We start from the raw sequence: 24,621 nt of genomic DNA on the forward strand, positions 1-24,621 counted from the left end.
ACAATAAGGCTAAATCCTTGATATACGATGTGATCTTGACATAAGACTAGATCAAATATAAGACAAGAGAAGACAAGGCAAGAACTGGAGATACATGGATTGAAGTGGAACTAGAGAGTTACCTTGCAAGAACCTCACAACTGGCATTGGCAAGATGGCTGAACCTCATAAGAACCCTTATTCATACTAGAGTTGAGGAGGTTAAGGCAAAGCTTCTAGATGATGACACAATTGATGATATAATCAATGTCAATGTGTAAGTATTAATGCAAGTGCTCTCAAACTTGTTCTAGAACCTTCTTTGAATCTTCAAGAACTTTCTTGAATACCAAGTCTCTTGGTGTCCATGATATTAACCCCTCCTTTCATGATGAGTTCCATGAGGAGTGGTGGGTTTCTTGGTAAGGCTCTTAGCTTCAATGGATGTTGTTGATGAACTTCCTTTACTTTAGCAAGTCTTTGACAAAGATGGGAGGTTGGTTCCCATGTTCATTCGCTAGCATCATAGGCCTTCCAATGAACAAGATATCTAAGCCTTTCGTGAGAGATTCTAGAATCAAGGAGAGTCTGAAATTTGTACTATGGTTGACCTTTAGTTGTGATAGGTGATGGTGGTTGTAAGTTTTGCCCCATTATCAAGGATGTATGGCAAGTCTCCAAGACTGAGACATGGAACACTAAGTGAATTCTCATGGATTGTGGTAACCAGAGATGATAAGTGAGTGGATTCACTTGGCTAATGATTTTGAATGGCTCAAGTCTTTAATAATCCATCTTCTAGGAAGGGCAAGAAGAACATAACTTTTGTTGTAAAAGCCAAACTCAATCAGTGTTGTCTTTGTATCCTTCATGGGCTTGTTAAGTTTATTAAACTCCATTTATAGGCGCCCTCTCCATGAAATAGAAGAATAACCCTATAGTCATGGAGTCATAATTCATAGAGTAGAAGGATTTAATTGATAGGGAGACACTAGCCTTGTGAATTCTCTTTGCAGTAGTGGCCAACGAGTGTTTCTTTGCAAGATTGAGCTTCTACATGTCTATAGTGATGCACCACACAAAGGGGAAGTCACATAACCTATAGTTTGTGAATCCTCTTTGCAGTAGCAGCCAAAGAGTGTTTCTCGCAAGATTAAGCTTCTACATGTCTACAACCAAGACTTTGGTCACAAAGTGCCCTTGATTTGCTTTTTGTGCAGCACCACCCCCTTCCCTTGCATGCATGTAGGGTTGGAATATTGGATGCCTTGTTAGTTTCTTGCCTTACTTGTTTTGTGAACCTTTATTTTTTAAAGAGAACTTGAAAAACATATTGAAAAAGAAAAAATAAAGGGGGTAGCATAGTTGTTTTCCTGGAAGCATAACTGCATGCATATAGCATAAATAGTTTGGTAGCTTGCCATAACTTTTTACGTAATTACAACTAGCAATGAATAATGGGCTAGTTTTTATGAAGGGTAGCTTGGATTCTTCTGTGGATACTATCTATGTAGATTTCACTTCCAAACATCTTTGTCTCTTCTATGTTGCTTTTCCTTTTTCTTTATCTTGCTTTAGGTATCTCAACCAGGTTCTTTAGATCGAAGCGTCATTGTAGCAATAAATCGGACTTAAAACCGCTTACAGGATCCATTGGGACATTATTAAAAACAGTTTTATTTTTGAAAATCCAAATATTCCAGAGATAATGACTCTAGGGTAACCAACTTTTTGATCCGGTAAATAAATATAAATGAAATAAATATAAATATAAATATAAATAAATCTAAAATATAAATGAAGTTTTGGGCAGGGCTGTGGGCGGCGGGCCGCCGACTAAGGCCCTTTTTCAAAGGGACTGGAACTGAAACAGCAGACAATCCTGCTTATTCTTCTTTTGCGTCTTCTCCCGTTGGTGCAGCTGCAATGGAGCCGGGCTATGGAGGCGGACACCCTTACTCTGCGCCCGTGGGGCAGTTCCCCATGCCATCGCTGCAGCAATTTCCTGGGCAGGCAGCCGCTCCTCTCATCTACCCCCCTGCGCCCCCGCCTCCCCCCCTGCAGTACCCTGGATCCTACCCCTCCATACCCTACCCTCACTTCGCACCCCCAGCCGTGCCCCTCCAGCCTGTTCCCCAGGCCTTCTTCAACCCCTGGGAGCCCCCGCCCCCCATCATGCCCCCTCCCACCGACCCTGAGCTCCACAAGCGCATAGACAAGCTCGTCGAGTATGCGGCCAAGAATGGCCCCGAGTTTGAGAAAATGCTCAAGGAGAAGCAGAAGGAGAACCCTGCCTACGCTTTCCTGTTTGGCGCCGAGGGCTATGGCTACTACAGGTACAAGCTTTGGATCACGGTCAATCCTCCTTTAGGTGGTTTCATGGGCCCCGTGGCGGCACCCCTGCCGCATTTGAACCCGGCATTATCGCCTTTGAATCCTGCACTGGCACCTCTGAGCCATTCTGTGAGTCCGTCTCTCAATCCGGCTTTTAATGCATCCCTCACTCCACCTCTTCACAGTGGCCCAAGTCCTCCAGTTTTGTCTCACTACTACGATCAGCAGCAACAGCCACATCATCAACTGCCACAGTCGCAGCCATACTTTGAACCTACTTACCAGGAATCTGGGTTCAAGGGGCTTTCAGGCCCTCTTCCTACAGATGTTGCAGTTGAATTACAGGGAGTCTTAGAGAACCTAACTGGCACCAAGGAGTCTATCAAGGGGGCTAAGAATTGGTTCATGCAAAGGTCCCCATTTGCACCTGCGTTGGCTGAGGCCCTGCGTGAGCGAGTGCTTGCTTTAGATGATGATGTACGACAATTGCATATTATCTACTTGGCAAATGACATTCTATTCGACAGGTAAAAACTACCATATTTTCTTGCTTAATGATGTAGGAGTCATTTAAATTATCTCTTAATGATAGATGGTGATGAATTGTACTGCTATTTCTATTTTCTCACCATTGGGATAACCAGCGTAAGCATCCTTTAGTGTACACAAATTAATTTAGTAATTCATTCAGCTCTAGGATACGTGATTACCCCTTGAGATTTTGAAGATCATTGTCAAATGGTCCACGTTAGATATCCATGGACTTTGGTGATGCTCAACCAATTGATTTTGTTCATAGATGAGGTTTTGAGCATTTAGCAAATGGCATGTCCACATACCTCAACACAGAATGTCTTTGATTGGCTAAGGTTTTGGAACATTTAATGGCCTTGGGATTTGTATTTCTGTAGGAAACAAAGAAGATTGTGGCACTGTATAAAGACAAATATGGCCAGTTGTTTGTTAGTTGTCACCCTTTATGTCTGTGAGAGAGAAGAACATCTTGCCCAGTGTAAGGAGATATTAAGAACCTTTACTATTTAACGAGAGATTACGAACCATTATTCTCAAAGAGGTGGGCTGCTTGTGAAACTTAATTTGGCCAACACGCTTTCTAAGAGTCTCTTGAAGAAGATATTGTGAATATGGATTTGACTCGATAAGAAAGAAGTCATAGAGTTAGATCAACAATAGCATATTCTGACTTTATGATTTCACAATCACCAGCTTTGTAGTTTCACATATTCAACTCCAAACTTGGGATCTTTCTAATCAATGTTTTGACTCCGGATCTTTCTAATCATTTATCCAACCTGATTTATTTTACACCACATGTTGGCCCACCGTTATCATCTTTATTGCAATACAAATGTATTTCTAAAAATCACTTACCCATTGTCCAAACCCTTGTTCAAGAACCTTTACTATTTAATGAGAGATGATGAACCATTATTCTCAAAGAGGTGGGCTGCTGGTGAAACTTAATTTGGCCAATATGCTTTCTAAGAGTCTCTTAAGGAAGATATTGTGAATATGGATTTGACTTTCACAAATCCAACTCCAAACTTGGGATCTTTCTAATCAGTGCTTTGACTTCGGATCTTTCATATCATTAATCCAACCTCAATCATTTTACACCACATGTTGGCCCAACATTATCATCTTTATTGCTATACAAATGTATTTCTAAAATCCGCTTGCCCATTGTCCAAATCCTTCTTCATGCATTTAAGGAGGGCCCAGCAGATGTAGAGGAATGTTGGTTGAAATTTGGCACTTCTTGGTAGGTGTAGGTGTAGTTGTAATCACAACACATATTGTAGCCTAGTCTTGCAATTTGCATGTGTGCATGGTGTAGTTGTAGCAAGTGAGTTGATTGGCAAAGAGCGGCATCTTAATGACCATGAATGTTACATGTGAGTGCTGTCTTGCCACCTTGAACAATGTAGTATAAAATGCCAGAGACAAGTTGCATGCAGGTCTCCTCACTTGTAGATGGGCATTCTGTTGCAGATCTGCCACAATTTCAAATTTCTTCCATTTACAGCAAATCCCTCTGTCACAAGGCTGAGATTGGTGGGCATGCTTTTCAAGACCACTGAGAAACCCTAATTACAGTTGTAAACTGGATCTGATTCAACTTTTACATTGCTGCACCTCTGAATTAGTTGATTCCAACAGTGATTGGGAATGGAGAGAGAGAGAGAGAGAGAGAGAGAGAGAGAGAGAGAGAGAGAGTTGGTGGAGAAGAGCGAGAAAGTTGGCCCAAATAAGTTTCTGCAGGGCAAAAACAGAATTTATTGCAGTTGCCTGCATCCAGATACCACAGCAAATAGGTCGCCTTCAGCCTGGGACCAGTTGGCCGGTGCTTGGAGGTGTTGCTCAGCTGTCACCAGCCTCTGGAGAGCCTAGATATCTGTTGTGAAAACTCTTTCCTTTGTCTTACACAACTCCAACAGCAGCTGAGTTGTTGAGACACACTCTTTGGCTAATGGCTTCCCACATGATGTGCCAGCCTTGCATGGCACGCTGTCTCTCCTTTTACCAAGTTGCACACTTAACTCAGTCGCTAAGAATGAACTTCAAGCAATAATTAAGTGTGGAAATTCAAAAATTACTAGGCTTTGGCATAATCAAGCTGTGCACATGGGAGGTACATGTGAAGTGCAAGTTATTTTGGGCATAGTGACAGTCCAAAACCCAAGTTGGGCATTGAGGGATGTTGGCAAAAGTTGTGGCAAGCTATGTTGGATAGGTGCTAGTGGGTGCCTGGTGACAATCTTGGCTTTAGGAAAATCAGCCCTTGGGGGCTAGAGAAATTTTAGACATGAAATGCTTAAACTAAGGTTAATGAAGTTAGAAAGAATTTCAAGTTCAAAGGGCTTAAAGCATTTCTACAATTTGGTGGATCCTCATGCAAGTGTTCTCGGCCTGATTCGTGCCCAAATAGATCCAAAATCAAGGGGCAAATTGACTGATGCAGCCCCTTATTTGTGACAGCTCATATTTCCAAAATTCTTAGAGAGATTTGTCAAAATCTCCGTGTACTACAAATTTGGTGGAATACAAGTTAAATAAATACTGTAAGGGATGCTGGTTTTGGGGTGAATGTGGTGTTGATTGTCTTGAATTTAAGTGGTAAAATATTTTTTTCAGATTTGTAAATTTATTGCTTGCTGTAATTGTTGGTTAATTAGGGTAATTGCCACCCTATCTGAGAAGGAAGGTTGGTTTGATGGTTCCATTGATGGGATACATCAACTTTGTTGAGTACATGGACATGTGGCACTTGATTGCAAGCCATCAAACAAACAATTAGACTGAATTTGTGATCAGCTATGTGAAAATCAGCAAGCATGTGATGCATCATCAAGTTCATCTTCAAGAAGTCAATGTTCATATGTCAACGATGCATCAAGATTTGAAGGATCTCAAAGTTTTGGAGAGTGTGAAACCAATGTTTCTTCTCGGCAAGGGTAGTGATAACCCGATTTAACTCAAATCATAGTAAGTATTAAATATACAAATCTGGACTACACACCACCAAATCTTGGACATTGGAGACTTGATTGGCCCCAAAATTGGTGCCCCTTGTGGCATTTCTTTATCTTGTATCCACTTGGAAGAAGGACATTGAGATTGGTTTAATCTCCTTCGCTATCCATGTCTCTTGCTATCACAAATGACTGACAAGACTTCTTATTAGTTTGCCCCTTGATTCGCCCAACTGTCGGTCTTTAATTGACCCTTACCTAGTTAAATATAACCCCAAATCCCTTTGGATGGTGGTTTGCTTCTTGAAATCTCTGGTAATTCCTTGAATTTGAGATGCTGATTTCAAGTACTAAGCCTTCAATTTAGTTGCATGAGACTTGATGTGGTTTCTAAATTCTATTATTTGTTGTAAATTAGGGTTTGCAATAGCAAAAATGCAGTTGCTTTTCACTAGGTCTTGAAAATGGCTAAAGTCTACTTGGTTGGACCCCAAATCCAATTGGGATGGTTGGCTTCTTGAAAATCTTCGAGTATTCCTCGAATTATGATTGCCAATTTCAAGTACTAATCCTTCAATTCTTTGGCACAAAACTCAAGGTGTTTGGTAAACCATAATTTTTGCTGTAAATTAGGGTTTATAGCAGTAAAAACATAGTTGCTGTTTAATAGGGCTTGAAAGTGGTTGAAATCTGTTACGGGATTTCTTATAGAGGAGTGAAAAAACTGAGGATAGAGAAATTTTTGATTTCTATCATAAGAAGGTGCTCAAATTTGTTTCTACCCTCTTGGGATTGGTTGAATGGCTACAACCCACCACCAATAGGAACCCCACATGTAGTCGCATGCTCTTGTGGGCCCCAAACTTGGTGTCATCTTCTTGTAGTTAGCCTATAGGGGCTATCACCTACCTCCAATGACCTCTTGATCAGCTGTGGGTAGCTTTGTCATCTGCTTGTAGGTAGCCTATAGGGGCTATCACCTACCTCCAATGACCTCTTGATAAGCTGTGGGCAGCTTTTTGATAGTTTCCAATGGTTGGGCTGATCACTAATGGTTTGAGAATTGTAGCAGCAACTTTCTCCTCTACCAACTTCCACAATGTTGGAATGAGGCTCCATCGGTCTCTAATAGCCTTTCCCTCACTTGCATAGGCAAGTTTTGCCAAGTGGTAGCCTTCTAAACCCTTTTTGAGCCATTTAATTAAAATTTCAAGACTAATAATTTTGAAAATTCATTGTTCCCTTTGTCCTTGCTTGGGACATTAACAGTGACCATCCACAATTAAATTGGCTAGACCATTTTGCATGCCTAGTGGTCTTGTGCATGAGTTGGCCCTTGAACTAGTATTAACATATTAATTAATGTATAGTTCCTTGTGTCACTAGCGATATCCATTGGAGAGATACATACCCTAAACAAAAATTACACCAAGCACCACCTAGTACTTGTCCAACATAACTTATTATAACTTTTGTCTTTGACATCAACTGATATCTTGGAGTCTTAGCCCATCATTGTAAATTAACTATCTTGCACAACACATTTGTACCTTGCATATGCATATTTGATTAACAACTAAATCAAATGCCAAGCAAAGCATAAAAAAAACTCACATCTTAGTCACATATGCTCGATCTTAGTATGGGCATTGGAATAAGTAAAATGTTGAAAGTATGGGTTTTGATCATGAGATGGGTTCTTTGAGGTGTTACAAGTACGTGAAATTTTTGAGATACTTCAATCTTGCTAGTAACATTTGATTAATTTAATAATCAAATGTGCAAGGTTGCTAGGCATGTGATGCACATGGCAGTTATTTCATGGTTGATGGCAAAGGACTCTAAGGAGTGAGTGGATGTTAAAGGCAAAAGTTGTGACAAGTTATGCCAGTTGGGCTTTGGTTGTCAGTTGGTGTCAATTTTGACCCTAGGATAGTTTTTTGACTAGTAAGTGTTAGTGGTGACACTAGGGACTAGCATTAATTAATGAATTAATGCCAGTCTAAGAGTTAAATTCAAGTTGGGGACCACTCCAAGTTGCAAATGGTCTAGCCAATTTAATTATAGATGGGCATATCTAATTTTGGGCAGGATTGGAAGGATTGAAATTAATTTTGAAAATTAATTTACTAAGCTGGATAATGTTGGAAAATGGGATTAGAAGATTGCCTCGTGGCAAAACTTGCCCATACAAGTGGAAAAAACGTTTTTGGGGGTTGGTGGAAGTCATAGTACGGGGGAGTTTCGAAAACAGGGGAAACGGAAACGGGAAAAACGGAGTTCCGGAGTTTCGGTCAAATTTTGGAAACGGCGTTTCGGATTGTACACTAAAAAAAATACAGTATTATGTGGGTATGTAAATATATCAATGCCTACAACATGTACCCAAATTTCATACAAAACTTTGAGTCTTTATGTCATATGATTGAAATCGCGATTCATTATATATTTCATGACTCACGACTCATAAGTGAAGATTAAGGAGTCAAGATTGAGGACTCAATGGTTGAAACTTAAGACAACTTAACACAATTAAGACTCAAATTTCAAAACTTAAGGCAACAAAATGAATTAGAATTTATGATTCATGAATAATCTATGATCTAAAGAGCACTGAAGACTGATATCAAGAACAATGGAACAAGAATCAAGATGCATAATAAGTGGGATCATGATACAATGATACATGTAACTATGTCATGTGAATAATCTGTCAAAACTTCAAAGTCCAGTGAGGCTATAAGTATCAATATCAATGAACAATTGGCAACTCTAGTCTGGACTCTGCACTGCTAAACTGACTCCTGTATATCACGAGTCATGACTCATGGCTCATCCGGACTTTGAGGATTTGTGCACCATCTCCTTGTCCGACTGCGAGGACCGTGATCGAGAAGTTGATGAAGTAGTGTCAACCTCATCCTCAGACTCTAGCTCTGACTCTACCTGTGATGCACAACCACGCGTGGCCCTCACTCTAACCCTCCTTTGTGCATGAGTCTCATGCACCGGTGCTGATAGCTCCTCATAGAGCATGGAGTAGATATCTCGCTCCTCTTATGGTATCTGTGGAATGCCACGTACCTTCTCTATATCAATCTTGTCAACATTTACCTGTAAAGGTGAACGAAACAAATATATATCATATGAGAGGAGATTCAACATGTTCAATGCTCATACATATCACAATTTATAATCCAACTTCCAAGCAAATTAGCAATGTTAAGTGTCAAGGACTCAAGGTTAAAAAGTTAATTATAGATAATACTAATCATTACCAATTTACCTGTGAAGGCTCAGGGGACAAAGCGGTCCTCTCAAAAAGCTGGAGATTGCAATGGCAAAACACTAAATGCTCCAACTGGGCAGTTGTGAGCTTGTTTCTCTTTTTGGTGTGGAAGAGAACCCATGTGCTCCAGTTCCTCTCAGCATGCTCTGAACTACAATCTTGTGAGAGGACCCAAATGGCAATGCTTTTCTATTCAAATTTAAGAGATTTAGGTTAAGTAATTGGCAATTGCAAATATGTAAGCCGCAAAATCAACATTTGAGTGGGCAATAGATTATAGAACTTGTTACCTAGGTTGCATAATACATTAGATAATCAAGATTCAAAATATAAAAGTCACCAGTCACATACCAAAGTAGGAGCACAATTGCCGTATTTCTCTCACCAAGAGACAAGCTGAAGCTGTGTCTCTCGAAGCCTAGCTATGGGTCGGCCAAAATGAAAAGAATGATTGCGGAATGCGAGCAAATCATCCTCTACTATTCTCATCATATCTATATCATCCCCCGTGAGGCGCCTCATGTACTCCATGAAGCCCTCCTCTAACTCCTTGCTAGTATACTACTACTCGCTGCGCCAAAGTGGATGCAAAACGTGTGCGACATCATGGATTGGTTTATGGAACCAATCCCATTGTGCATTCCACACTGTACGAATCTCATCGACCCTATAGATAAAATAAGTTAAAAACTTAAAAGTTGAAGTAATGATCAATCATCAAGGAGTCGTTAATACCAAATAATTACATGTGTGAAAGTTATGTTGGGAATAAAGGCCTCGTGCCTTTTAAATGTGCTCGGGTGTGAACACACCCTTAGCACTTGTACTTACACATATATATCTATCTAAAAACCTAAAGGTACTCTCTCGTCATTGTACCTACAAACGTGCTCACTCTCTACTTTGCTCTATCTCACTCTCTTTGTCTCTCACTGTGCGTAACGACTATCTGTCTCGATCGCTGTGCCTAACCTATCACTACAAACTGGTATCAGAGTAGGCAAGAGACAGCTCAGTAGTTGCAGGATTCTCAGGTAGACTTGACGAGCAGGAGTTGTCATAGTCGAGCAGTCGGTTGCGGCAGGCAGGCTCGCGAGCAAAAGAGACAGTCGATTGGTTCAGAATACGAAGGGCAGTAGCAGTTGATTGGAGCAGGCGACTGCAGTTGATGAGGACCAGCGGATAGCGTGTAACGGGGCAGCAGTTGGCGACTAGTCTAGCGGTCCAGTAGGCGTGACGGACCAGCGGGGCTCATGGGCTCAAGGACTGTGACCAGTGGGCGACTTCAATGGGGCGCACGATGGACAGGACCGGCGGGCGAGGACAGTCCTGACATGTCAATGGACTCCTCATCCAAAATTATTTTCTTCAATTAAAAAAAAAAACTCCCTCTAACTAGCGTTCGTGTGCATAAGCACAAAACTCAGATTTGTGCTAGAAATTTGGGGTTTTTTCCAAATTTGAGGATCTCAACACAGAATTGGACAATTTGACTCAGAAATTGCAAAGTCTGTGCACATTTGCCCAAGTATTTTGGGGTCTTTCACATTTTAGTAAAATTCTCTCAATTTCATTGAAATTAGTGCACGCAGGACTTGGAAAATTTGGGGATTTGTCCAGATTTGGTGCAAGTAAGATGCACATTGATGCACATTGGACCCCGTGCAATTTGGGGCTTTTGCAGTTTGGGCAAAATTTGTGCAGCATTTGGTTAGTTTATGTACATGTAGGTTGAATTCCACGCAATTTGGACATCAACACTTGGTAAAATTTTGGGGTTTTGTTGAAATTGCTCTATTTTGGCAAAATTGGCATGTCCTATGCATGATAGAGAAAATGCAGATGTGTGTTTGATGCTTTGAGCACAAAATTCTGGGGCTTTTGGCTGTTCGTGTCAAATTTTATGCCCGTGGGTACATGTACAACAGAAATTGCAGCTAAAATCTAGGATTTCTCATGTAATGTGATGCATATGCCCTTGGAACAGCTGTAATCAGTTGTGGAATGTTGTAGCACATGGTTTGGTGCTTCTGAAAATTTAATTACAGATCTGAAACCTATGCTTCTTCGTGATCATTTATTGCTGATTGGTACTTGTTTGTACCTTGGTCACTGTTTTGGGCCTGCATTTGCTGTTTTTTGGTCACATTTGGGCTGAAAATCATGGCTGGCAGCAATGACAGCAGTAATCTAATGCACATAAAGAAGCTTGAAGGGGCATATAACTTTGTAGTTTGGCAAAAGTAGTGCTACAATATCCAGTTGTAAAAGAAGCAGGCAAAGCTGATCAAAACCAAAGGGGTAAAGCCCACGGACATGGAACAGGACGATTGGGATGAGTTAAATGAGCTTGCACTCTCAACCATAGAGCTATCAATTTCTGATGCCTTGCTGTTTAACATTGAAGGTTTGAATTTTGCATATGCTATATGGACTAGATCGGAAGAACCGTATGCACAAAAGAGTGCTGCAAGCAAAGTGTATTGGCTGAAAAAGCTTATGGATTTGCGTATGAAAGAGGGTACAACAATGCCTACTCACTTAAGTGAGTTTAACTCCATTTTTAGCCAGGTGGTTTCCTTGAAGTTCATGATTGATGAGGAATTTAAGGCTACTTTCTTGCTTTGCACTCTACCAGAGAGTTGGGATTCATTCAGGACTGTTATGAGCAATTCTAATGTAATTTCTTTTGTATGCTGATGTAGAGAGTGATCACAACAAAAGGGCAAATATGATAGCAAGGGATGCAGTTAATCACGTGGCAAAGATGTTGAATGCCATCATTGTGGCAAGAAGGGTCACTTTAAACGTGATTGCTACAAATGGAAGAAAGAGAAAGGAAAAGGCAAGAAGACATATGATAGCAAGGAAGAGAAGAAGGACAGTCAGCCTAAGAAGAGCAGTGTAAAAATTGAAGAGGTGAATGTAGTTACTCATGACAGTGATAGTGGAAGTGATGTACTCTTTGTCTCTTCACACTTTGGTGCACATGCTTTACTTGCAGATACAGATGATGACATGCATACCTGGATCCTCGATTCAGGTGCTTCCTTTCATGTCACCCCTCATCATGAGTGGTTCTCCGTCTATATAGGGGGTCGACATGGTGTTGTCCATCTTGGGGACAACTATGCATGTGAGATTTCAGGTATTGGCAGTGTGCAGTTACAGTTTCAGCATGGCTCTGTCTATATACTTCAGCATGTACGGCATGTACCTCAGCTCAAGAAGAGCTTGATTAGTACAGGGCAACTAGATGATGATGGTTTTTATACCACCTTTGGTGATGGAAAATGGAAGATCTCTAAGGGATCTAGGGTTATTGCCAGAGGTTGCAAGAGTGATACTTTGTATCCACTTCATGTATCTAGTGTGTGTGACCATGTTGCCATGACCGAGCAGCCAAGCGTTTCTTTGTGGCATGGCGGGTTGGGACACATGAATCAAACAGGAATGAAAGTGCTTTCTCGTTTGGGTTGCTTTCTCGTTTGGGTTACTTGCCTTGTCTTCGTTATGCTGATTTTGAGCACTGTGATCATTGTATTTATGGTAAACATGCACAGATGTCTCATAAAAAGTCTATTTCTTTGAAATCTTCTTCTCTAGAGTTAGTGCATTTGGATGTATGTCAAATGCCAGGATTATCTTTAGGGGAAAGTAAATACAGATAAGACACTTAAGTGTCTTCGCTCTGATAATGGTGGGGAATATGTGTCCAAGGCCTTTCAGGCATTTTGTGACAGCAAAGGGATAAAGAGGGAGCTTACTGCTCCTCATAATCCGCCCCAAAATGGAGTTGCAAAGCGTATGAATCAGACCAAACAGGATAAGGTCTGTACGATGCTGTCTCATGCTGCATTAACCCATGGTTTTTGGGTAGAGGGTGTTGTGACAGCCGTTCACTTAATTTTATCGGTCACCAAACAGGTCTTTGGGGGGGAGTTGAAGCGTCGTCGGGCAAGCCACCTTCATATGCTCATCTGAAAGTGTTTGGTTGCGAGGCTTTTGCGCACATTCGTAAAGAAAAACGCAGCAAACTTAAGCCACAGTCCTGCAAATGCATTTTCCTAGGATATGGTGACGAGGGTGAAATGGGGTATAAATTGTGCGATCTCGAGAAAAGGAAAGTAGTACGCAGCAATGACGTTATCTTCCAGAGAGATCGCATGCACAAACAACCCGAAAAGATTGAGGAGGTCCATAGGGTTGTATTTTGGGAATAAATATATTTTGGACAGTAAAATGTGCCCGCTGTACAACAGCAAATACCTGCTGTAAATGAACCTGTAAATAAATATATTTTGGACAGTAAAATGTGCCCGCTGTACAGCAGCAAATACCTGCTGTAAATGAACCTGTAAATGCAGGAAATGATGCTGGAAATGATGAGCCAGCTATTGCCCATGATAATGAGCCACTACATGTGCAGGAACAACTAGGACAGCAAGCTGTTAATACTGATTTGTAGGCTGAAATGCCAGGACAACATTCTGAAAATGGAAATTTGCAGGAACAGCCAGCAAACAATGACGATTGGGTTAGGAGATCGTCTAGGGCTACTAGACAACCTGACAGATTTATTCCTGGTGCAAACAATGTGGCTGATTATGTCATGTTGACAGACTGTGGTGAACCATCTTGCTTCAAGGAAGCAATGGACAGACAGGACATCAAGAAATGGTATAAAGCCACATTGTCAGATATGGAATCTCTTGAGAAAAATGGCACTTGGGACTTTGTGTAGTTGTCTAAAGGGCAGAAAACACTTCCATGCAAATGGGTTTACAAGATGGTCACTTTTGGTTCCTCACCAAAGTACAAAGCAAGATTGGTTGCAAAGGGGTATAAGCAGGGCATGGTATTGACTTTGATGAGATTTTCTCTCCTGTAGTCAAGATGACTACATTGAGAATCATTTTGGGCTTAATTGTAGTTAAGGATATGGGGCTTGTACAGATGGATGTAAAGACTGCCTTTTTACTTGGTGATCTGCATGAGGACATATATATGCAGTAGTCTGAAGGGTTTGTTGAACAAGGGAAAGAAAAGGTGGAATGTAAACTCAAAAGGAGTTTGTATTTGTTGAAATAAGCACCAAGAGAATGGTATCATAAGATATATTCATGCAGTTCCAAGGCTTTCATAGAAGTCAAGTGGATCACTGCTTGTACACCAAGAAGGCAACAGATGGCGGCCTGATTATCTTGGTTTTGTATGTTGATGACATGCTGATTGCTAGCAGGGATACTCATGCCTTGGACTCAGTGAAGCAAAGTCTTCATGGCAGCTTTGACATGAAGGATCTTGGTGATGCAAATCACATTCTTGGCATGCGAATACTCAGAGATAGATCGAAAGTCTTACTCTATCTATCTCACCAAGAGTATATTTCCAAGGCTTTGCAGCGTTTCAATATGAAGAGGGGAAAAACAGTTGGAGTTCCATTGCCTCCATATGTGAAACTCAGTGCAGAGGACAGCCCTACATCTGATAATGAGAAGGTTGAAATGGCCAAGATACCATATGTTTCAGGTGTTGGTAGTTGATGTATGCTATGGTTGCTACACGCCTTGACATTGCCTTTGCAGTGGGAGTGGTTAGCAGATACATGGCACCCCCTGGCAAAAAGCATTGGGATGCAGTGAAAGGTATTATGAGATACCTCAAAGGCACAAAGGAGTTGTGCATGTGCTTTGGAAAGCAGAAGGCATCTGTTGTTGGCTTTACAGATGCAAACTATGCTGGCCATGCGGATTGCAAGAAATCCACTTCTGGATATGTGTTTACTTTCACAGGAGGAGCAATCTCTTGGATCTCGAGGCTATAAAAGTGTGTTGCATTGTCTACTACAAAGGCAGAGTATGTGGTTGCCACTGAGGCATGCAAGGAGACTTTATGGCTTTTATGTCTAGTGGGAGAGCTTGGCATCTCAGAGTTACGTGTTTTCTATTGTGATAGTCAAAGTGCTATCATGCTAGCACAGAATCCTGTCTTTCATGCAAAGACAAAGTACATACAGGTCAAGTATCATTTCATTAGAGATGTACTTAACAGCAAGAGCATTAAGCTTGTCAAAGTGGATACATATGATAATTCTGTAGACCTTCTCACGAAGGATCTTCTAGCAAAGCGGTTTGCTCATTGCCGACAGATGATGGGAGCTGGATAGATATATGTATTTCAGCTTTGTATATACCTAGACTTAGCTGATTTTTTTCTCCTCTTCAGGCACATTGCCTTTAGGTGGGAGGTTGTTGGGAATAAAGACCTTGTGTCTTTAAATGTGATTGGGTGTGAACACATCCTTAGCACTTGTACTTACACATATATATCTATCTAAAAACCTAAAAGTACTCTCTCGTTATTGTACCTACAAACGTGCTCACTCTCTACTTTGCTCTATCTTACTCTCCGTCTCTCACTGCGCGTAACGACTGTCTGTCTCGATCTCCGTGTCTAACCGGTCACTACAAGTTAAACAAAAACTTACTTGTCTTGTGACAAAAAGTTGTTGCGAAGCAAAGCCTCGCCAATTTTATCCATATACTTATATAGAAGCCTCAAAGTACTCCCCTCCATATCAGTGATGCGCAATACAATGTAAATAGGAGTGAGACTTTTCACCAATGCCTTTGCCTTAACCCACCAACTCTCATTTAAAATATTGTGTCTAAAAGCAAGAGCCTTTGGAGACTTTGTCTCACTCCATGAGTGTCATTCTTGGCATGCAATGGTCCGTATAAGACCCGTATCAACCTCTCCAATACAATAAACATATAAACAAATCTAGTGGTGGAGGGCTTCAATAGCTCAAGTGTGCTATTGGCTCGAAATATGCTTGTGACAGATAGCCTCTTCTTCACAAATCTTACCATGCTTGTTGCCGTCTTGAAAATGTCATCCTCCCAAGATATGTGCCCAACATTTTCAATAAGCAAGTCAAGGCAATGGGATGCACATGGAGTCCATACTATGCTAGGAAATTCCTCCTCAAGCATATGTCCCATAGACACACAATTGCTTCCATTATCTGTCACCACCTGCACCACATTTTGGACTCCTGCATCCATGATGACTTGTCGCATGTGCTCCCAAATGAAAGCTCCTGTGATGGTAAGACCTGAGGCAGAGGCATCAATGGCCTTGATGAACATAGTGCCTTTACATGAAGACACCAAAACATTGAAAACATTCCTTCGGCGCATATCCGACCATCCATCGCATAATATTGTGCATCCATATTTCACCCATGTCTCTTTCAAGGGCTCCAATTGAGTCTCTATGGATTCTTTCTCCTTTCAAAGCTCCCGTGTGCGTAATGCATCTATGGATGGGCCTTTCCACTCACACCCTATGCGGCTTATTGCCGTGATTGTCTTCTTTCATTGATGTGTAGTAGTCACATTGAAAGGGATAGCACACCGAATAAATAAGCGTGTGAGTTTCCTAGTTGCCTCCACAATTGCCTGCCTCTGAAGTCTTGCATGGACACTTGCACCATGCAAGGAGCCCTTTTGTCCACCACCATTAGAAGATGGCAACGAGGTCCTTTTTGCACTTGGACCCGATACGGATCAAGGTTGCAACCATACGTACGTACGGATCAATCCGTACCGTACGGATCGTACTATATGGATCCATACGTGTACGGATCGATCCGTACGCTTATTTTTTTTGAAAACCCCTTTTTGACCTTCAACGTATGAATTTGGGCTTATTTCAGAATTTCACCTGCAGCACTCTGTTTCGCTTTGTCTTTGCACACTGTGCACATTACAACCAAGTAATTCTTACGCTCTCTCTCGCTCATGGCCTTGGTCCCTCATGATGCATCTTTGTCTCGTACTGTACTCTCTCTCTCTCTCTCAACCGCGAGCGGCCAATGTACTACAAGATTAATCTCGTCTCTCTCTCGCTCCTTCCCGAGTCCCTCCCTCTCTCTCTCTCTCTCTCTCTCTCTCTTTCTTTCTTTGGAGAATGCTCTAGGCTCTGTCTCTCTCTTTCTTTGTGTCACACAGCTTTCAGGATCCAATATGCCGAAACCATGCAACCCCTACTGGCAGGAGCATACTAATGTCATTCGTGTTATTAATACGCCGACCCAAACTGGTTCTGGCACGCGTAGATGGTAGTGCAAGTATTGCAACTTTGAGCTCACGAGCACAATTTCTCGTGTTGTGATACACTTGACAGGTATTGGCACGACCGGCAATTGTGGTGGGTGCAAGCAGGTGCCGCAGGATATTAGAGACAAGCTCATTGTTGAGAATTCATCAACAACAAAGGGTTTAAAGAAGGTAAGGGGCAGCTAGCACACTCAAGATGCACTTCATGATGCGCTTGTGGGGGAGATGGGTGATTCTTCCACACAGGATAGCCAGCCTACAGGAGGCAGAAAGAGGGCCGGTGTCATGCAGGAGGTTGATGAGGATGATGATGCACATGTGCTGAGACAGAGTACTTTGCCTTCACATGTGCCATCTCTTTTGTGGGTGAAAGAGAGACAAAAAGTGGCTAAGATGGAGATTGCTCGCACTCTTGTGGAGTGCAACATCTCCTTCAATGTATTGAGGATTGATCAATGGAAGAGAATGGTGAGGGCCATAGCAAAGGTTGGCCACACAGGCTCGTGGTGTGGGGTGGAGTATAACAAAATGCGTACCACGATGCTTGAAGAGCAGAAAGCCTTGATAGACAAGGCATTGGTACCTGTCAAGGCAGGATGGCAGTCTTTTGGGTGCACCATCATATCTGATGGCTGGAGTGATTTGCGTAGACAACACATTATCAATATTTTGGTGTCCTCATGTCTTGGCACATACTTCTTGCGGGTTGTGGATGTAGGAAAGGCAGGAGAATCCATCAGTGCTGAGTTTATTTATCACCACATCAGACAGGCAATTTTGGATGCTGGGCCAGAGAATGTGGTCCAAGTGGTGACAGACAATGCTTCAAATTGCAAGTGTATGGGTGAAATGGTCGAGGCAGAGTTTCCTCACATTGCTTGGACCTGTTGATGGAGAATATTGGAAAGTTGCCATGGGTGCAACCTCATGTTGCAGATGCCACGAAGATTACTACATTTTTCTGAAAAAAACATCAGGCTTTGGCCATCTTTAGGAGCCATAGTGTACTTGATATGGTGCAACCCTCGAAGACGAGGTTTTCTTATATGTTCATGGTCTTGCAGAGGCTTTTTAGATTGTGGGACCCAGTACTATAGACTGTGGTGGACTTGAAATGGAGATTTATGCACCATGCGCAAACAGAGGCCACTAGATACATTCGGCGGAAAGTGCTTGACGAGGCCTTTTGGAAAGAGGTACAGAGCTTGACAGTGGCATTGCAGCCTATCCATGTCCTCCTCCAAGTCACAGATATGGAGGGCTCTACTCTTGGACTGGTCTATCATCTCTTCATGGAGATGAAGTGCCATATTGTTGCCTGTACGACATTGACGGAGTCTCGGTGAGTGTACACTTGGATATTGTTCTTGGCTGATTATATTAATATTAAATAATATGCACATTGCAACAATATGTTTAAAGTTATATTATATAATGACTGTTGGAATGTTGGCTTGTCAATTTGTAGCCGGGGTGACATCTTGGCTATTGTAGAGCGGCGATGGATGTTTATGAGCCGTCCCATTCATGGGATGGCTGCATTGCTTCATCCCTTCTACAAGAAGCCATAGTTGTTTAGTGAGAGCACTCTGCTCACGCAGAAAGACCAGTACATCAACATAATGTACGACAAGGATAAGCAACTTGAGGTAGATGCACAGATGGTGAGTTTTATGAACAATCTATGACCATCCTTTGCTAGAGCGGTGGTTTTGAGAGAGGAGGCGACGAAATTTCCTCTCACGTGGTGGTAGAGCTATGGCAGACAAGGTCTTCCAAAGCTGACTCATCTTGCTCTCCGAATCCTCTCGTAGGTACTCTTGACTCTTTCACAATTGTATCCATCTTTAAAGTTTAATTCGTTAAGGGTTTTGACTCCAAAATTGTATCGTGATTTGTGATCGTAGGATTGTTCTACTGGTGCTTGTGAGCGCAATTGGAGCGCCTACTCCTTGGTTCACATGAAGATCCACAATCGACTTAGTACCACTCAACTGGAGCGATTATCTACAATCGACTTAGTACCACTCAACTGGAGCGATTTTGCATTACCCATATCAACCATCACCTACCATATAATGTGTGGTTTGATAACATTCCCCACAAGCGACTAGGTCCCGTCTCGTTATCAAGAGCGACATCCAGACTAGGACCACAGTTGAAGAAGAGGTCCTCTTCATAAGAAAAATTAGTTAAGGAATCTGCAAACTGATTCCAATAATGTGGAATGAGCTGAAGAGATATGCTCTCAAATTCATCAAATAGGGTTATAGCAGTGCGATGATGCATATGAAGGATGGGATTCTGGACTGTATATGTCCCATTAAGTGGATTTAAGATCAGTTGGGAATGCCCCTTTACCAACAACTGCCGTATTTTATACCACCTATTGTTGGGAACGCATGCCAAGTGGTCTTTCACGCACATTACGCTCCCCGATTTCTCCAATCCACAATAGTCGCACCGCCACTTCTTTGATCCTCCAGAGCCCTCGTATCCCTTGTTTGGAGTGACGTGCCTCTAATATGGGTCCAACGCCATGATATGATGATTAGCCTTTAGGTAATGGATTATGGGAGAAGAAGAAGAAGAAGAAGAAGAAGAAGAAAAAGAATTTGTTTCTGTTCCGGTCTGAAACGGCCGGTCCGTTTCGGCAGCTTTGAAACGACGTTTCCATTGTGAGAGAGAAGCTTGTTAGAGAGCAAGGAGATGCTGCTGATGTGATTTGCAGCCAGCAGGGACCATTCCTACAAGAGGTGATAGTAGTTTGGAGCCTTCTAGGAGCAGGTGACAACAGCCCAAGGTCCTTTTGGTGCAGGTGACAGCATACGGGAGGGGGCAACAAGCTGTTCTAGGCTATCTTGTAGGATTTTGTGCTTTTTGCTATGAATGGTGGCATCTTGGAGAGATTTTCTGCAATAGGTTTTGTTAAAGGGGTTTTCTGACAAGATCCATTATCGAGTTGATTGGTCTTTTTGTGCCTTTGCAGTTTTGTGACCATTCTTCTTAGATTTGGTGTCCTTGGTCTTGGTTGGTGAGAGCAACCACAGACGTGTATTAAAGTAGGACAGATCCATGAGTAGTTGTAAAGGACTACTCGTGGATCTACCCTACTTTTTTGACTACTCTCACTAGCCAAGTCCAAGAAGATCAAATCTGAGAAGAATGGTTGAGAATCCTTGAAGGCACAGAAAGACCAATCTATCTAATATGGGATCTTGTTAGAAGATCCTCTCTGACAAAACCTATTGTGATAAATCTCTCGTGGATGCCACCGCTCATAGCAACAAGCATTGTATCCAACCTAGATCAGCTCCAATACCAGTTACGTGCTCTAGAATGGCATCATTGCTCAACCTGGGACAACATTGCCTACACTTCATGAAATCGGCCATTTTTAGATAGAATGGTGATTAATTTGATTAACCAGCAATTACAATAAGCAATAGATGTTCAAATCTGAATTAAATACTTCACTGCTTAAATTGGAAAAAGAACACCCAATTGGCCCCAAACTGGCAGCCCCTTGTGGTATTTCTTTGACTAATCTCTCTGCAAAATTTGGAAATATGGGCTGTCACGAATGACTATCAGCATCAAGACTCAATTTGCCCCTTGATTTCAGATGCAATTTGGCACAAATTGGGCTGAGAACACTTCCATGTGGGTCCACCAAATTGTAGAGGACTGTCCTATTAAGTGCTGAGTTCAGGGTTTTTTGAACAATAATGGTTGCATGGGCAACTTGATAATGAGTATAAAGTCCAACTGCAAGGGGTGCTAGGCTTTGGTGCCAATCCTTCTTTATGTCCAGGTTTAGTAACATTCTAGCTCCATGATTTAGTTTGTTTTTGTGTTGTTGAATTTTTGTATGTAAGATTAAGTGATTGCTAGTTAGAAGTTCACTGCCCTTTGGCTTACCAAAGGCTGGTTTCAGACTCCAAGTCATGGGTGGTGACCTTCATGTTAGTTCATCACATGCCTATAATAGGAATCCCAAACCTTCACATGTGGTAACAGTCAACTCCACTTGGGAAAGTAGAAAGCATGCTTTATAATCTATATTGGCAAGTTACTTCTCCAATTTCGATTATCCAAGATCTCTCAGACTAATTATTCATGTTATGGTGACATTGAGATTGTCCAGTGCATGATCCAACAAAGATATTTGAGAACGTACTGTTTGATCACTTTTAAGACTTACATAATTATATGATATTCAACAATTAGCAGTAGGATTGGGACAAGAAATTTCTTTCATTGCAATAGCATGCTCCCGAGTAGCAGCATTCTGGTAGTGCGTTCCCTCTTTCCTTCTGGTTCCAGCTGTCTTTTGAAATGCACTTGTTGCAGAACACCTCTGAGAGGCTGTTTACTGGCTCTCTTTATTCTTGATAGTGGATTTAGTGTTCTTAGGCTTTAGGAACAGCATTACTGCTATGGTGCCTATACTCTTACCATCTGACTCTAGGTCTGTGTATATATTTTGTTTTAAATATTATCCATAACCTGACAAACTGTAGCTGTGAGCTTTAACTGTGAATGTTCAAATATCCTTTTTTAAAAAGAAAATTCTAGTGTGGTTATCTTATCTATACTTTGTTGTTTATGTGCTTGGAGCAGTCTCCAGCGCCGTTTAAATTTGAAGGAACTTGACAATGAAGCTTTAGCTTTCCAGCGAGTTCTGGGCTCTATGCTGGCAGCAATCTATCACAATCCTCAAAATAGAGAAACTAACCAAACACGTCTCCAGAAAATTCTGCAGTTTTGGGGTTCTAAAGAGGTATACAGCCAAGAAGCAATTGCTGCCTTGGAAAGCGAAATGATTGCAGGGCCACCAGCAGGTTATCGTGTTTCTACTTCGGTTGCATTGCCAAATACAGAGAGGGCTTCCTCTTTTCCTACAGCAAACAATGCAGGTATCATTGTATAATGTAGACTCGGAACTTCTTTGCGCTTGTTCAATGTTTTGGTCTACTTTAAATTGGCTAATTATGGTTAATGTTCAAACAGCTACATCTTTACCTGTTGAACCACTGACTGCAACTGAAAATGTGATGATGTCTAGTCCTGAGACCTCTTTACCTGCTCACTCTTCTCCATCAAAGGAGCACCCGTCAGTTGTGGCTCTCGCTGGAGCCACTCAGCATGGATCAGCAGCATCTGGTGTTACACCGTCGACTGCACAAGTTATTCCTCCTGCTGTATTTTCAACTCTAAATCCATCTCTGCTTAGCACTCTGGGGACTCCCACTCTTCCAATCAGTCAGCCAGCTCTTGCACAGATGCCTTCCATGCACGTGGATGCCCCTCCTTATCCTCTCTTTCCACCTGGCCTTATTCCAGGTATGGTGCGGAAGATGCAGATTGGAAGTGGCGTTCCTTATTCGCCTCTGAGTCCACTGGACATACCTGCTGTAATCCCACCATCAACTGTCTCAGATACATACATTTTAGACAGAGTTGCAAAATATTTTAAAGAGATTGGTGAAGCTGATCCATTGGAAGGAAAATTCAAGAGTGCTTATACATCACAGGATGAGGATGACCAAGAAGAGAGGGAACAGTCTCGGACAGGTGGAGCTTGTATACCTCCTCCTTCAAGCCTACAAGTAGATGCTGAGTCAAACACACTTCCTGATGGAAGTATAGAACTGAAACCTGGAGCAATCACCAGCGGGAGACTTGGATTAGGTGCTGTTGCAGATCCAAATGAAATAACTCAGTATGATGATGTTTACACTTCATATAGAAAACAACGGAGTACAAGCTACCATACATTTATGAGTGCACGAGCTGCTGCAAGATAAAAGAAGAGGGAAAGAAGTGGTTGCAAACTTCGGTGTATTAAAAACCACAAGCTCTGAGCATCCATTGAATGTCTTGTAGCACGTACAAGGTTTTTCTGAGCTAGCTCCTTTCTCCACTAGTCAGACACAGAAGAAGCAACAAATTTTCGGGCTCTTTGGAGATCTTATTATTTTCTACCCTTGTGAAAGGTACTTATTTTTCCTAAGAAAAGCATCTATAGATGACTGTCCAGTCCTGTATGAAAGTTCTTGTTTTAGGTTGCTAAAATATGAATCTTTCAGTAGTGTATATGAAGTATCAATCAGGTACTGGGCATAAATGAGTGATGGAATTGGTCATGACAGTGTCTGCTGGAGTTAGTGGGTTTTGAAATGTGCTTGGTTTTTGTTTGTATTTGTGGTAGGCTTACAGATTCCTGGGTCACGGGGGCACGTGAAAAGTTTCTACAAATTGGCAGGTTGTTGAGGTCCTGTCTCCTTATTTTCCCTCTTGATCTAGAAAGGCTGGGTGTGAAAATTGTGTGCATGGTCGTGTAGCCCAATAACTGCAATAAAGAATAGTCAAAGTCACCCTCTAGCCATTGGCATGTTTCCAAGGAATTGTCTCTCAGATGAGATGATTTGTGGCTCTGCCACGCATGTTTGACAAAGCTAGTTTTGTTGGTCTAATCAACGAGTCAAGGAAACACTCCTTGGAAGTGACCCTCAATGTTAAAAAAGAAATAATGAAAAACTAAACAAGGTCAAGGTTATGTAAAACCTCTAGTTGGCAGCACAAAAGGGAAAGGTTTGTAAGTCTTTAGTGAAATATTAGTATCCATTTAAGGCTTGTCAATGACTTAGCACCATCAAGGGTGTTCTTACAGGGTGGCTTGTATGATTTGACCATTAATTGGCCATAATGAATGCATATTGTCCTCTTATGTAGCTCAAAAAAAGGATCTAAATGGGCTGAAACTATGCCTCTTTTTAAACGTAGTTTAATCAAAGAGAGGGAGATGGTTCCATCTTAAAAGAGGAGAGGGATGGTCTCAAGGGGTCTCTACCATGACCCCGCTTATTGATTGTTGATAAGAACTTAGGTGTCTCTCTTTTGTAGGAATAGAAAATCTTTGGTGCTCTCTATCAATAAGGCCTTGGGTGCCAAGTTAAAAAGATGATAATGGCAAATTTGATGTGGGTGGTAACACTCATGTGTGAGTCTTTGCATGCATTAGGGCTGGTATTATTTGGATTATTTTAGGCATTTTTAATGTTCATTTTGGTTGTATTTAGCATTTATTGTTGGTCGACCAGTAGTAAATGTTGGTTGACTTGATCATATCGAGGACCTTTTTTTGTCTTAATTATTCAGGCTCCTCCTCAGTTAGTCATTCACCATCACATGCTCGTGTCCACATAGCCAGTGACTCACTGTTGTATGTAATTGTCTCGTGTTGGATATATGGATTCCATTTCTCGAGCATACATTTGAGTTCTCATTTGTATTGTGTTAAGTGTTCCTTCTTTCCTTTCTCTTTTGTCTTGTGTTCAGCAGTTTATTTCAACACATGTTTATGCTTCTGTTGTTGCATCCACTTTTGACAGAC

At 41.7% G+C, this 24,621-nt stretch overlaps 1 protein-coding gene and 2 pseudogenes across 2 annotated transcripts; 2 read left to right on the plus strand and 1 right to left on the minus strand.

Annotated features, from left to right (window-relative positions):
- The first annotated feature begins 1,854 nt into the window (after positions 1-1,854).
- On the plus strand, positions 1,855-23,957 carry LOC148030134 (SWAP (Suppressor-of-White-APricot)/surp RNA-binding domain-containing protein). Of its 2 annotated transcripts, XR_015692138.1 has the most exons (4): positions 1,855-2,840; positions 21,846-22,141; positions 22,236-23,221; positions 23,437-23,957. XR_015692138.1 is itself a non-coding variant. In XM_087686411.1 (3 exons), the coding sequence occupies exons 1-3, from the start codon at positions 1,906-1,908 to the stop codon at positions 23,030-23,032; spliced, it is 2,028 nt and encodes a 675-aa protein (XP_087542537.1). In that variant the 5' UTR covers positions 1,855-1,905; the 3' UTR covers positions 23,033-23,382. The 2 variants fall into 2 exon arrangements, 1 of the variants encoding a protein (XP_087542537.1); XM_087686411.1 differs by lacking the exon at positions 23,437-23,957 and having other exon boundaries at positions 22,236-23,382.
- On the minus strand, positions 8,640-16,250 carry LOC148030135 (uncharacterized; annotated as a pseudogene).
- Positions 17,026-18,625, plus strand: LOC148030136 (uncharacterized; annotated as a pseudogene).
- Positions 23,958-24,621: the final 664 nt, after the last annotated feature.

This window comes from Lygodium microphyllum, chromosome 10 (assembly GCF_053477565.2).
Source record: "Lygodium microphyllum isolate KBCC chromosome 10, Lygodium_microphyllum_v1.1.10, whole genome shotgun sequence".
Lineage (NCBI taxonomy): Eukaryota > Viridiplantae > Streptophyta > Polypodiopsida > Schizaeales > Lygodiaceae > Lygodium > Lygodium microphyllum.

Coding starts and splice junctions, on each gene's coding strand:
- LOC148030134 (XM_087686411.1), top strand. CDS start 1,906: ATGGAGCCGGGCTATGGAGGCGGACACCCTTACTCTGCGCCCGTGGGG. Junction 2,841..21,845: donor AATGACATTCTATTCGACAG/GTAAAAACTACC, acceptor TGCTTGGAGCAG/TCTCCAGCGCCGTTTAAATT. Junction 22,142..22,235: donor TCCTACAGCAAACAATGCAG/GTATCATTGTAT, acceptor ATGTTCAAACAG/CTACATCTTTACCTGTTGAA.